The 16324-nt window shown below is 38.2% G+C and overlaps 1 protein-coding gene across 1 annotated transcript in view; it reads right to left on the bottom strand.

Moving 5' to 3' along the window:
* rg (rugose) overlaps positions 1–16324 on the bottom strand; it is a 313364-nt gene that overhangs the window by 88081 nt on the left and 208959 nt on the right. The window contains exon 21 of the mRNA XM_068226793.1: positions 7253–7427. Within this exon, the coding sequence (XP_068082894.1) occupies positions 7253–7427 (175 nt within the window). The remainder of the gene's footprint in view (positions 1–7252; positions 7428–16324) is intronic.

The raw sequence follows: 16324 nt of genomic DNA, 5'->3' as shown, positions 1-16324 counted from the left end.
ACTTAGGTTTTTTTTCTTATCTGTCAAAACTAATGGAAGATTATGCAATATTAGAAAACCCCAGACAAGAATATATTTTTGCCTAATTTATGAGCTGCTCAATTAGGCAGTATGTTATGAGCTGTCAATGGAGGTATGGCGAATAAACTTGAATGGACTCAAAATAAACTTTCAATGTATTAGGTCATGTTCAGTACATACTGAAAAGGTCAGTGGTGATTACTGGAGTGTTTAAAACTAGGAAAGATCGTAATATGAAGAAAAAGTTGGAATTAAAAAGGAAAATTGGGGAAAGTATTCATCCATAGGTAGAGATTGGAATAATTTACCAAGGAAGATCTTCGATAAATTATCCAACTTCTTTTTCAAAATCATTTAAGAAAAGACTAAGTAAATAATTTATAGGGAATCTGCCACCTGGGCGACAGCCCTAAATGCAGATCAGTGGTGAATGACTGACTGACTGAAGAAAACATTTAAGTAATACCAGAATTATGTTTTTTCCTGAAAGAACGTCATCAGATTCTATCAAATCACTTTTATTATGTGTAAATCATTTCAACTGTGTTTTTCTTTCCTATTTTTTGTGTGTGTGCGTGTGTGTGTAAATGTTATTGTTTAAGAATGTGCAATAAAGTAAACTTCTGTCCTCATCCCGAGGTGGTGCAGCTCTTTTCAGCACATCCACAATGGCGGTGAGCTGCATGTACCATTTTAACCACATACCGGCCTTCTTGCCATTCTTAAATCTCCAAAAGTACCGGCAACTGAACCCAGGCCACTGAGGACGGCAATTCGTAGTGATAGCCATTTTTACCCTACAGAGCTGGACAGAATGGGCACTTATTATGAACAAGTACAAAACTAGTGCATGTTAAAAATCTGTGTTCAGTGCCTTAATAAATGTGAACTTTTTTCTTTAAACTTACCTTACTGCACTCTGTCTATTGCATGTGTTCTCTTAGCTGTTAATTAATACTATTTATACATCATCATCATCCTCATCATCCTTTTCCCTTATCCAGCTCCTGCCAGGCAAGGGCATTTATGGAACTTCTCCACCCTTCCCATCCCCCTTCCAGCATTCCTCTCCCATCATTTTGTCTCAGTTCAGGTTTATTCTTCTTGCACTCCTCTTTATTGAATTGATCAACCTTGTTCTAGGTCTCCTTCTCACTACCTTTCCCTTAAACTTCATCTCCAGCACCTATTTTGGTATTCTTTCTTCATCCATCCCCTTTACATGTCCAAACCATCTTGGTTTATTTCTATCAGTTCTCTCATTTAGCTTTTCTATTCAGACTTCCTTTACCGAGCTCGATAGCTGTAGTTGCTTAAGTGCGGTCAGTACCCAGTAATCGGGAGATAGTGGGTTCGAATCCCACTGTCGGCAGCCCTGAAGATAGTTTTCCGTGGTTTCCCATTTTCACACCGGCAAATGCTGGGGCTGTACCTTAATTAAGGCCATGGCTGCTTCCTTCCAACTCCTAGGCCTTTCCTATCCCATCGTCACCATAAGACCTATCTGTGTTGGTGCGACGTAAAGCCCCTAGAAAAAAAAACAAAAACCTCTTTACACTTCCCTATTCCAGACAAGGTTTCTTACACTCTAGTAGAATGCATTGCCCTGTTGCACCCTCTTGCTTATCTCCATGTCTCGCCTTATATTCTGCATTAATTCACTCCCTAGGTATTTGAAACTCTCAACAATTTCAAGGTTTTGACTGCCAATTTTTGCAATGAATTGTCTGTGTCTTTCTCCTGTTGATATCACAATGAACTTGCTTTTCACTGCATTGATTTTCATACCATACTTTTCAATTTTATCATTCAGTGCATCAAGTTGTTCTTTCACTTCTTTGCAGTTTGTTCCCCAGATCACAATATTGTCTGCAAATAGTAATAATTTCATCTCCCTAATCTCATATGCTTCCTTTATCTCCTTTACAATTTCATCCATAACCACTAAAAATAAGAGGTGACAGCACAATTCCCTCACAATCCCCTGTCTTAGACCAATTTAATTTCTAAACCATTTCGTCCTTCCAACCGGAGTCTGTACAATGACAACTCAGTTGTTATACATAGCTTGCTCCATTTCTACAATTTGTGTGCCCAGTCTCTTTTTGACCATGGTTTCCCAGACCTTCTCCCTGGGAACATTATAATATCCTTTTGTTAGTTCTATGAAGGTCATAACCAGTTCCTTTCCATATTCCCAATACTTGTCCATTAATTGCCTCAAGCAGAAGGTTGGGTTCACTGAAGATTTTCTACTACTAACACCATACTGTTCAAAGTGTTTTAATAGAGATGGACAATATTCTTCTCAAGAACAAAACAAGTCACGTTCTATTGTTAATTAAATGTTTTCTAGTATTTCTTTAACCTTGCATTAGTTCTGACACACTGGAAAACTTACTAAACTGAAACTGAAAAGAAAATGGCTCCTACATTTTAATACAAATTAAAGTCAAATAGTAGGCCTACATACACCACAAATGTGTTCTGATTAAAGGTCGATATCACTGAATTTGGGAACTGTTTTGAGTAGAACTAATAATCCAACGAATACCATATCTTAGCACATTAAAACGTTTAAAAGGTTGACAACTTAGTTTCTTGTTCCTCAGTACGGAGTGAATCTTCCTCATGCTTCCCGCATAAATAACAGGCAAACATAGTTCCTTTTAACACAGCAACATGTGCCTTGGCCAGTTTAACACATCAAAGTAGACTTTATTCATTTATCCACTGACAGATTCAGCTTATGACCAGCAGTAACAAGGTTGGGAATAGTACAGGATGCAGAAACATCAGACAAAATGGGACACACTGTGAAGAGTGTATGAACACGATGGCTTGTGGCATAGCAATTGTCTTCTTACTATGGTGACTGCGGTTTGAATCCCATTCAATACACAACAAATTTAAAAAAAAATCACATTCCATGAGAAACTGGCTTCCCATGGCAATGATCATGATATCAAGAGTCATGCCTTTTTCTATCAAGAGAGTAGGGCATTAAGGATGGTATATGGCTTGAGGACTAGTTAGTTCCTAATTAAAGATTGCCCTGGCACCCATCCGCTTTGCGGACACCAACCTAAAGCTTGGCAACTATGATCTAAGAAGTGTTTCCTAACAAAAACTTAGGCTTTGAAGAGAAATCCAGACAGATATCGCATCATCAAATCTAGGAATGAAGTAGACTACCAGAATATTCAGGTCATAGGAGAACTAGCCAGCAACAATCAATCCTACATAATGTGCGGACACTCAACCTTTGAGAGTGGGTGTGTCATGATGCAGGATCAACATACAGAGATGGGGCTTCCTACTACCTGATGCTGATGTTCAGTACCAGTGTGGTGCTTTGCAAGATGCAGACTTGCCCACAGCTATAACATTCTTTTTCGTCACTTATTGTTGTGACGATTAGCTACTAAACATGATGCTATACCACTGTCACCACCAGTTCTCATTCTTATGCCCATTGCCCATGGCAATTTTTTTTGTAAAATTTGTTGTACAACTCATTTTATAAAAATATAACAAAAACAAGTTGTGTTGTTCATGGTAAAATTATTTCATAAAATTCGTGGAAGCATCAGGATGGCCATCTATGAACTATGAAGATGTGTATGTGATGTCAAGGATTGAGTTTGAATCCTTGTTTATCTTTGCCTTCACATCAACCTGGCTTGTGTTCCACCCGTTGCTTACGCTATTATACAAGGCTGGGAAATGAGCAATGAGAAGTGGGGTCACCGAATTTAGTTTTCAGTTCTCCCGCTAGGATCGTCTTTCTTAGAGATAAGTTTTGAATGTCTTCTTATGTTCAGCATGGACCTCGTGGCAAGTGCTTGTGAAAATTCGCTAATGTATAGCTAATTACGATAGTTACGGAGAAACCACGTGTTCTGAATGTTGCTTATCATCCATTTTTGTTGTAGTAGTGCAAATAATTATGAATATCATGCCATGTTTGAAACATTTCAATAAAATTTATGGTTTCATTGAAGCTGTTCCTGTCACCAATTTCTTCTGGGCTTACTTTCTCCAAACTCCTTAGACCAGCAGTAGTGTCTGTCGAGAATATTACTTTAGCCCTTGCAACTTTAATCTTTTCCAAATTTGTAGGGTATACTACATTTCTAGTTAATTTCCGCACAGATTTCGCTACCAATCGTTTTTTCAGGTGGTACAGCTAGTTCGCATGTTCTGCATTTACCAGGTTACCATTTGCTTTAAAATTCCTGCTCACATGTTGTGAACTTACATTTCTTTAAATATGGCCAGGGTCAAAACTGAAAAATATAGGACTGCTGGGATCTAATGGGCGCTGAAGTTGATTTACAAAGTCTGCCTCCTTTCCACACAAGAAGTGAAACATTGCCACATTCACTTGACAATTGTCTGTCACAATTCGGACGACTTGGAGTACACAATCTTTAACAGCCTGTAAGGTCTCGCGTGTTAATTTGGCTAGTATAATATGACACAGGAATCCTGTAATGTGTGGAAACATCTTTGAACATAATGCAGAGCAATTTATTAGCAAGTTTATCTTCAAAACCGACAGCATCTCCCTCTGCATAAGTAATTCCAAGAAGCTTATCCAAATTCCTGTCATAGACCAGCTTTGATTTTATTACCATCTCATCTATGATTATAGAAACTACCTTTTCATTATCATGCTGTAAGGATTTCTTTTCTGTAATAAAACGAGCACGTACCAAGGGAGTAATTCCCGTCTCTCCTCTGGAATGGCTAATGTAAGTTTTTAAAGTTTTTGGTGTAGTAGGTGCAACGTATTTAGACACTTTAGGAACAGGTAACCTTTGAATGAGCTACGGACCTTTATAGTATTCTCTCTGAATTTACTCTTTTGTTTACAAAAAGCTTGAATCTGCTCCAAATCACCTTGTTCAGCTAGTCCTGTAATTTTATTTAGTCGACTGTCAAGTCCATGTTGATATTTTTCTTTTTTGAGTTGATGCATCCTTTCTTTTAAAGCAGTAATAATATTTTTCTGCTTCATTACAAGTGCTCCTTGTTTCCTACATTTTATAACTATTCTTTTCAGTTTCAAACCTACTTTAGTGCAGTATAGTTTAATAGAACACTGTGTGCCTGTGGTTTTATATAATGGTTCACTGATAATTACAGGTGGAGGGTCATTCTCTTCACTGGCTGTATATATAGTTGGTTCCACATGAATTTCAATTTTCTTAATTTCCGTCTTCTGTGGTCTTCCTCATATCTGGTCTTTCTGTATGTGACTGTGTGTGTCAGGGAAAACCTTGAAATACGGATGGAATGACGTACGCAAATAGGACTTTGAGTCCTTAAAATGCCTACAGCAAACGGTGGAATGTATGCTAGGTTTCCACAGAGATCTCAGTCTATTTCCTTGACGACAAACTGCCAATCACCATTTAGGTTCCTCGTCTTTCGGAAATTTGTGAAATGAAATACCACATCATTTTGAGGTCTTTGATTTACAGTAAGGAACACTACAGTACACCGTATTTTTTTTTAGTTTATCCGATGTTTGCATTACGTAAATACGGCGTTAATTTTGAGTCACTAAATTATAATCACCTGCACTAGCACAAGAAAGCTCACAAAGTACAAAATTACGTCTTGACATGCTCATGAATGTTTGAATGAGTACTTCGCCCACACAATTTTATGACTAAGAAGAGCGGACCTAGCAGCAAAATGATGCGTTTCACGAGCCCGAGCAGAAACCAGTTTCACGACCAGCGAGGCCTTGCATTTCCCAGCCTTGTATAATAGCGTAAGCAACGGTTTGTAACATTACAAGTTATAAATCTCATTTTACAACCGTATTGGATTTCAGAGTAATAAATTATTATATGTAAAAAACCACCTTTCCAATACACAAAACCCTTACATTTAGGATGAAACCATTTATGTGATTTCAGCATTCCTCATCATGATTATTCTTAAAAAACAGCATCATAGTTTATAATAAGAGCTCACCCTGATATGAAAAACTGTTTTCATCATAAACAGTCTAATGCAATCGAGCGTAGATATAATGAACAACGATTTTTAAGAACATCTAATCACTACATACTATTTTAACATTTTAAGTCATCCATTCCATTTTACATTTTAAGCAATTTTAATGATCAATTTTTGTTTTAATAGACACATATAATCTTATTGATTATTTTTAAAGTGTTAAATTCATATATTTTTATCAATGTATATTAGACATTCTTTTGTGATATACACCAGGATCAGGGCCCTGACCCATCAATGATTTATGATATCTATGGCTGATGATGCTCACTAAGATTGAGCGAAACATGTCCAATTTGTAACTAAATGGTTTCATCCTAAATATAAGGATTTTGTGTATTGGAAAGGTGGTTTTTTACATATAATAATTTATTACTAGCAACGGTTTGACCGAACCTTTGACATAAATTTGGTGGCTGAGTTTTCTGCGTCCTTTCTTGCATTACTCTTGTGATACATTGGCGTTTTAGTCTCAAACACTTTCAGCTTCCTTAGTCCACACAGATCCTGCCATTTTAGAAGTGTTTGTTTATGTTTATGAACAAGCTTCACAAGCTTCTCGCATCGTAGCGCCAGCATCATCGTCATGTCAGCTTTGCTAATTGGTTCATTTTGCAAAATTAATTTTACGGAATTGAACATGTTCTATTTTATGACAAGTTTCATCAGAGGTTTTAAAAAACTGGAATTTGACCATGAGCAACAGAAATTTTCATCATCATCAATGTCCCAATTAAATTAAATTAAATTAAATTATTGTACTATAAATTTAAAGGAAAATTTTACTGTGAGCAATAAGCATTATATTTTGGTGGGCAACAAGAAATATTACTTAATAATTCATCATAAGTTGCAGTTTTCTAGACACAGTGAACATTTTATAATTTGTATCCGAGTATGTTACATAGGTACACAAATTAAAAACACAGTAAAGGTACATTAAAAGTACCTATGAAAAAGATTTAGAAAACTTACCAATGTGGATTAAAGATCAAATTGCATAGTTAAGGAGGATGTCATGATATTATGACCCAAGATTAAGAGATCAAAGCTTAAATTCAGATGATCAAACTGTAACCTGTTGAAGTGCCAGTTTGAATGCCAAAGCTTGATAAGGGAACTCCTGCTGGTGATCACGATAAGCAAAAACTCCTCTCTCCACATCAGTATTAAATGGAACATAATGTACACTCACCTTCTCCACACCTGAATATCTGTCTCCAAGGAGAAAAGAACATCAGAGAGCAGACGCTGGTGGATGTATGACCACTTGAACTCAGGTATTCTGAATGGAGGTCTGGTAGGACCCGGGCTGAACATAGGGCGAGAAGAGTTCTGAGGCACCTGACATGGCTTTTGTCTTTTCGATTCTGTAAAGAAATTTGTTTATTATTGGATCATAAGATGGTAACATTTTCCTGAGATACAAAATATTGTTAACAGAAAATAATCTAACTGTTTCTATGCTCACTGATACCAATGTGTCACCTGTCATTGTGTTTACCCTGTTATGTGTTCATATTTATGTTTTTCCCTGTCTATCTTTGTATAACTTTATTTGTCACTTGCTCTTTCCTCTCCAATACTTATTTTGATCTGCTAGGTTTCTTTCCTCTTTGTGTGTTTGCCCTTTGTTCAGAGATTTTTAAATTCATATTTTTTACAATATTGCTTTATGTCGCACTGACACTGAAGTCTTATGGTGACAATAGAATAGGAAATAGCTAGGAGTGGATAGGAAGTGGTTTTGGCCGTAATTAAGTACAGCTCCAGCATTTGCTTGGTGTGAGAATGGGAAACCACAGAAACCCACCTTCAGGGCTTCCAACGGTGGAGTTCAAATCTTTGTCTTTTACCACCTGTATTCAGCTTTCTTCTTATCCTACATTTCTCATATCAAGAATGAAATTCTTTATCAATGTCATCAATGACCTGCTGCATTTAGGGCTGTCACCCAAGTGGCACATTCCCCATCAGTTGTTTACCTACCCTTTCTTAAAAGTTTTCAAGAACTTAGAAATTTATTGAACATTTCCCTACATAAATTATTCCAATCACTTGCTCTTTGTCCTCATCATCATCCTCTTGAATTACAACTTTATCTTCATATTACAATCTTTCCTACTTTTAAAAGCTCCGCTCAAGTTTATTCATCTACTAATGTCATTCCACACCATATCTCCACTGACAGCTTGAAACATACCACGTATGTGTCTGATATCCCTCAGATATTTTGAACTTCGAGTACTGAAGACCACACAAGTTTAATAGTCTATAAAATGAAGAAGATCTGTTTTAGTTTCAGACACACAAGTTTTTAAGACTGACTAAGTGATAATTTTAGATTGTTATTTATCAATACTTTTAAACAAATTCAGTGTTTGTCTATGTTTTTAGATGTTATGTATTGCTAGTTTTAAGACACCACAGTGTTACAACACTAATAGTCTAATATCACATTGTAAGAATATACAGGCTCTACAACTAATTGTTTTAAGGTTGAGTTAGGCTGATGATGCCCATTAAACAAAGGGCAAAACTCGTGCCTTAGAACTCTGTAGTACTATGTAAAATTCTAACCACATAGATTGTGAAATGTATTGAATAGGTGGTTCAGGGTGAACTTTAATAAAACCGACAAACTGCAGGGACTTATTCCTGACTGGAAATGGAGGAAAAAATGTCCTATGAACATGTGTCCGGAAATGCATCGTTGCAACGGTAAATGCCACTGACGAATGACATTTTACCTGACTACTTGCAGTGTGTTTCTTCTGTTGCAGATAGTGTGATTGAACCAGCATACTGTCGGAAGCAGAATGATCCGGTATTCATGTCGGGAACAAGCCGAGATGGTGTTTGTGTATGGCCAAGCCAAAGGAAACGGTCGAGAGGCAGCACGGCTATACCAAAACAAGTACACTCACAGACACCAACCACATCACACAACGTTTCAAGCCATTTTTGGACGTTTGTGTGATCATGGGTCCTTTCAGACAGACGAACATGCAGGGAGGCGGCAGACTGTGCGTACACCAGATCTGGAGGAACAGGTTCTACAGGACATTGAGACGAACCCTAGTACAAGCTCCAGGCAAGTGGCACGGCAACATGGTGTAAGCCAGACTACGATTATGTGTATGCTGCATGACAACTGTTATTATCCCTATCACCTGCAATGAGTGCAAGGATTACCAGCAGTGGATTTCCCTCTATGGGAAGGATTTTGTCGATGGTTTTTGCACCAGGTCATCACGGTTATGGGATTTATGTCATCAGTTCTCTTTACCGATGAAGCAACCTCTACCAGAAATGGCATCGTCAATCTGCATAATCATCTGTGGACTACAGAAAATCCCCGGGAAATGGTTGAAGCATCTCACCAGCATCGGCTCAGCATCAATGTTTGGGCGGGGATTCTTGGCAACCACATACTTGGACCAGTTATTATTCCACAATGCCTCAACGGAGGAACGTACCTGGACTTCCTGCAGAATACTCTGCCTGGATTGCTTGAGAATGTGCCTTTGGCAATAAGACAGGTTATGTGGTTTCTGCATGATAGAGCACCACCCCACTTCTACATTACAGTTCGCCAACACCTCAACAACATCTTCCCCAGCCGCTGGATAGGATGCGGAGGCCCTGCTGCATGGCCTCCCAGATCACCGGACTTAAACCCCCTGGATTTTTACCTCTGGGGACATCTGAAAAGCGTTGTGTATGCTGAACCAATTCCTGATGTGCAGATCCTTCAACAGCGTGTTCACGATGCCTGTGGCGCTATTCAGCGAAAGACCAGAACGTGCAAAAGAGTGAGGCAATCCATGATACGATGTCTGAACGCATGCATTGCAGCAAATGGAGGCCACTTTGAACATCTGCTGTGACGTGCATACGATTCAGCTATGTACTGTATTCCGGGACTATTTGTTGTCGTTGCACGCACACCGTCCATTTCCGGACACATGTTCGTAGGACATTTTTTCCTCCATTTCCAGTCAGGAATCAGTCCCTGCAGTTTGTCGGTTTTTATTAAAGTTCACCCTGTACATACAACATAGTTGAGCAGCTCGTCTCCTTACTCCCAAGTATTCCCAGTCCTAAGTTTGCAACATTTTTGCAACACTACTCCTTGACTTTAAATTAAACACTACTCCTTTGTTGGAAATCACCCAGAACAAATCGTGCTGCTTTCCTTTGATTTTTTCCAGTTCTCGTATCACGTAGTTAAGGTGAGGGTCCCATACACTGGAACTATAGGAGACTTATAAACCCTCCCCTTTACATCCTTACTACAATTCCTAAATACTCTTATAACCATGTGAGGAGATCTGTAACCTTTCTTAACACATTCACGCTCATCATCTGAGCTGGCTATTTAAAGGGATGGCCCAGCTATTCCAGCTGATAGAGGCAGAGCAAACAACAACGAATTCTTTTCACAATAAGTTCTAAACTAAACAAGATATGGAAACAAAATTTTCCACATACCTTAATAAAGTCCTCTAGTATCTCCGTAGGGTGTGGTAGGTAATGTCACACTTTCCTGGGTGAATGGGAACACCACACTTTCCACAAAAATAGCGTGTTTCACTAATAATTTTATTTTTGAAGCACACTTTGCACCTTCTTGAGGGGAACTTCACTTTATTTGATGGTGGAAACTTCAAGAGAATATGCTCTTTTCTCTTCCCATCTAACCTAAATGGTGGATCCTTGGCCGATGCCCTTTTAGGCGGCAAAATCGCGGGATGTTGACTTGGAGCTGATGAAGTAGATAGAGCTGAGATGTCGTAGAGAGGTGACTGTACTTGTATGTCGGGTTCACTTTTTTGCCCCCGTTTGAGAATTTCCTGGTGTTCCTTTAGATCTTTTGGTACACCCCTATTTGACCGTATTGTTCCACATACGGCAGTGTTCTGTTCCTGTAACTGTTTCGCGAGTCCAACGCTATTGTAATAATTGTCCATATACAGTAGACTGTATACCCCTGGCCAAGATATTTTTCAAGCAGCTGAGAAACTGTGCTTTGTAAATTCGCACCACTTGCATCATTTATATTGTCCCTACACGCCATGGTTACACTTCAGAACGCGATTATACACACGCTTGTGCAATCACAAACCAACTATGCAGCTAGTTGGGCCAGCGCTAGGCTACCTTCAGAAACAAAACAAAAGTGCATTGGGAGGGTAAATTGGCATGGCCTTGTGTTTTCTGGTGAGTAGAAGCATTCATAAGGGTATTACCTTCATCTCTCTCGCAAATATTTGTGACCAAAATAGATCCCAGCTGCATAGGAACGGCTCCAGTTCAAGGTTGCGCTTATCTGGGCTAACTCGGATACGGTCCACAGCATGGTCACGCGCTATAAGCAATAACTCGGATACGGGCGTGAATGTGTTAACAACCTTGTTAATATCATTACCCCAATGAAGGTCATTCCTTATATTAACACCCAGGTAAGATGATCCCTCAATGCTCTCCTGACGAAGCTGGCAAGCACAAACAAGCTTGTCATGAGTTGATGTACAAGAACCGGGACTGATGAGGAGAGAGCCCATCAATACGGGGTGTCTCACCCAGGAGTCGTCAGGTGCCTTCCTTCTGATGTTTCTGAAGATATTTTCAATTTAATTTTTGATATGTATAAGTAGAGTCAGGACAATAAAAAACTGCTCATCCTATATGTCATGTGATGTGCAGTGTCAATTGAAAACTCCAGGTAGGTTCTCCCTGGATACAAAATGTTGTTTAAAGTGTAATTTTATGTACCCAACCAATACGGCAACCTCAAATTAGTCTAGCATGATATTCTGTTTTATTGACGGTGACAGTACAGCTTCCCTGGTCATGCTGCCTTTAGCGCACCGTCCTGTCTCCAAACTACTGTCATACAGCCGCTTCTGAAAATACTAACTATTCCTCTTGTACTATCACCGTCATTAATCATTTTTAACAGAATATTGCAATAGACCAACCTGATTGGCCACATAAATTTACACTTTAAATAGCATTTACTCTGCAGTGAGAACCTAAATGATGATTTCCATTGACACTGGATGTCGCATGATGTGCCTGATGAGCAGTCTTTTAATGGGCTGACTCCACATACACATTAGAAAAACAAAACTGAAAATACGAGAGCTGTTGTTTTTTCAACCTCCAATGAGCTATAAACAAAAGACACATTCACATAACAAAATGATTTTATCACCAGAAGTTTAGCAGTTTCATACTTCTTTTTCAATATAATCACCAAAACAATTTAGGCATTTGTTGTATCGTGACAACAGCTTTCTCATGCCTTCTGCAAAGAAGTCTGCTGGCAGTGAGGTAATGTGCACTTGGACAACCACCTGAAGTTCTCCGTTTGTACACCACAAATGGAGGTTTATGATCAGTGAACTTTATACAGAAATCCCAGACATTTCAAGGTCTTCTCTGTTCACAATTGTAACTCTACATTTAGGATACTGGAAACTTTGGTCACGTTAGGTGCCAACAATATTGACTGACGATCACAAAACTCAGTGAACGGCGTCAGCTGTAATGTTTTCATGCATTACCATAGCGAGGGGAAAGAGTTTTTAAAGTCTATCGTTACTGGTGATGAAACCTGGATCCTGTATGACACTCCAGATACCAAAGAACAGTCTAAGCAGTGGATGCATCGTTCTTCTCCAAACAAGCCGAAAAACTTTAAACTGACACTGAGGAACATGGAACAGCTGCCGTTTTTTTGGACCATAAAGGTGACTTGTTGGTGGATTTTATGGAGCACGAGGCTGTCGAGACACATTATCACAATGGCAGCAGACTTCTTTGCAGAGGGCATCGGAAAGCTGGTGTCACAATACGACAAATGCCTACATCGTTTTGGCAATTATGTGGAAAAATAAGTATGAAACTACTGAACTTTTAGTGATAAAATCATTTTGTTATGTAAATGTGTTTTTTTAATTATTTTTTTTATCAGAGATTAAAGAAAACAGCCTTCATATGTATTCTGAAACACCAGAGAAAAGGCTCCTGACGACTCTTGGATGAGACATCCAGTATGTTCCTTTTCATGTACCTATATTTCTCTACATGACTTGATATCCGTATATCTGTTTATCTTTCTCTAGACTTACATTCTCCTAGGCTTTCTTGTGCCACTTCCCCTATATCCTTACCAATATTCCTATATTTGCTCCCCTAGCACACAGCTATTTACCTTCTACTGGATATCATCCAGTTCTTTGATCAAAAACTCTTGAAAAGGATCCCACAGTCTTGATCATCTCCTAATGTATGGAAAATACTGTTATGCTGTACAGAGAAATAAATACAGGATTATGAGTGACTGCAAAAACCTTGACAAAGTTGTGAGATGGACAGCAATATTATGGTAAACAGGGTGGAAAATCAGGTTGTATGTTTCACCAAAAGGAAAATCCTCTCAGTAATTACTGTGTTGTTGGAGTAAACGTATTGTTTCTCATGGGAATTACTGTTTAGTTCATAGGTGTTAATATAAGAAAAGATCTCCATTGGGGTAATCACATCAATGGCATTGTAAACAGATTTCTTCGCACAGTTATGAGGGTATTTAGGGGTTGTATAGTAGTAAGGATTTAAAACAGAGAGCGTATAAGTCACTGGTAAGACCACAATTAGAGTATGGTTCCCTCATCAGGATTACTTGATTCGAGAACTGAAAAAAAGGATCCTAAGAAAAGCAGCATGATTTATTTCAGGCTATTTCCAACAAGGGGGTGCTGTGAATGTATTGCAAACTTTGGTCTGGGAAGACTTGTAAGTAAGTAGACAGGTTGTATGTGATACAAATTCTTATAATTGTATGTTTCAAGCTGTTAGTGGAGAGATGGCATGGAATGACGTTATTAGATAAATAAACTTAAACAGAGTTTATAAAAGTAGGAAGGATCATCATAATATGAAGATAAAGTTGGAATTCAAGAGGCCAAATTGGGGCAAATATTTGTTTATAGGGCAAGGAAGTTTAGACTGGTATAATTTACCACGGGGTAAAATTCCAACTACTTTGATATAGTTTAACAAAAGACTTGGTGAACAACTGATCCATAACTGCAGATGACTTTGATTGATTGATTGATTGATTGATTGATTGATTGATTGATTGATTGATTGATTGATTGGTTGATATTCAAACTGCACTAATGAGCATTTTAAAAAGAATTGACTTGTAGTTCAAACTATGGTCTTCTCTACCAAGTAGCTAACATGACTATCGTTTCAACAGGCAAGGAGGGGAACTACAGAGCAGAGTTTAGCAACCACTGCTCAATCTAAGAGGACATCAGAACTGGATCACACTGTGCAAGTCTTGGTAACACCAATCAGAGAGAGAAACAAGCTGATACTAGTGCCACTAGTGCCGCCACCCGAGAATAGCATGGGCAACTACTCAGCACTGTAGCAGTCATTACGGCGAAGGGCAGTTACATCAAGTAACTCTATAGTCCAAACATTACTGTATGCGTGTACCAAGTTTTACATCAATATATTTTTATTCATCAGATATGGTTGATATTCAAACTGCTTAGAATATATACTCAAATAACTTACCCACCCTGTATATTTATCTTTTGTGTCCTCTCTATCTCTGATCTACATTCATACACTTGTTTGCATCCTTTCTTTGTCATAATGAGCTTAAAGCCTATTGCTCAAGGTAAAATGTTTCATAAAATTTGTTGTACAATTAATTTTATAAAAATTTGGTGAAAACAAGTTGTGTTGCTCATGGTAAAATTATTTTATAAAATCCGTTGAAGCATCAGGATGGCCTCACTCCTGAACTAGGATGTGCATGTGCTGCCATCTATCGATAAACTTTAAAACCAAGAATCAGCTGTTCAACTTACAGTGTGTTTGAGAGTATTGCTCCAACAAACAAAGCAAAACTTGCTGCTTTAGCTGCAATTATATATTGTACAGTGGTAAAAAGAAAGAAAAGAAATGCCAGGAAATGCTGGACTCGGGTTGGATCAAAAGAAGAGAAGAAGGTAGAGGATTGCTGTCCTTGGTTGAAAATTAGTTGAGGTCAGAAGACCAGCATTCATTTAAGAATTCGGCGATTGTGTTTTCTGCCCCTCTTCTTGCATTTCTGTTGTGGTAAAGTGGCGTTTTAACTTCGTACAAACAAGGATATTTCTGGTATTCGTCCAGTAAAACACTAACAGCTTTCTTAGTCCATCCGGATCCTGCCATTTTAGAAAGAAGTGTTTGTTTACAATCGAGCTTCACAATCTTCTCACGACATAGCGCCAGCATCATCGTGATGTCAGCTTTGCTGATTGGTTCGTTTCATAAAATTAATTTTACAGAATAGAACATGTCCTATTTTACGTAAAGTTTTATAAAAGGTTTTATAAAACTTGAATTTGACCGTGAGCAACAGAAATTTTATAAAATTAAATAATTGTACAATAAATTTGAAAAAAAAAATTTACCGTGAGCAACAAGCATAAGTTCAAAGAATAAGTTGATAACAGAATTTCTAACTATACAGTGACTGAAATTATGAGTATCAGTAAGCCTTATTAAATAAATGAGGCTCTGCATTATTTAATACAGTATTATATATAAGTATAGGACAGGAACAAACGAGTGTCAAATCAAGTCAAAGATAGAGACAGGGGGTAAATAAGGAAGGAACAGCCTTGACCTCGGCCATTACAACTACTTCTGTGCTATGAGATAACGACAGGAAGGCTTCACTGGGATCACAACCTAATGCTCTAGGTTCAACAATTTCCTGTTTGTCATATTACCTTATTTCTCCAAATCCAAGACAACGTTTTTTTCCTCAGGATCTCAGGTGTCACGGGTCATCTTGCATTAGCGACCTAACAGTAATGAACACCACTGGCATCTACCATGGTAATCATGCTGCTCCCCTTCACTCCCCTGCGCACAAAACTTGCTGACCATCACGTACCTGATGCTTAGTATAATTAGGCCTAACAGTTCTTTAGACAGCAGGAATATTTTCATGATGGATCATTATTTTGTAAAGACATGTGGAACAGGCAATGCTGGCAAATTTTCAACGAGTTCTTGTCGATACTATGATGCTAATTTAAAGTTAATGGTTATTAAACTCATGGAAATAAAGACTAATTGGGCAGCCACAATAAAATACGGTATAACTAAACCTGATGTTTGGCATTAGCGTGCATACAAAGATAGTGTCTAAAAGTGCATACTGTACAAGAAAGACATTCATATGAAT

The sequence above is a fragment of the Anabrus simplex genome, chromosome 3 (assembly GCF_040414725.1).
Source record: "Anabrus simplex isolate iqAnaSimp1 chromosome 3, ASM4041472v1, whole genome shotgun sequence".
NCBI classification, from domain to species: domain Eukaryota; kingdom Metazoa; phylum Arthropoda; class Insecta; order Orthoptera; family Tettigoniidae; genus Anabrus; species Anabrus simplex.
This window is presented reverse-complemented; position numbering and strand designations above follow the sequence as displayed.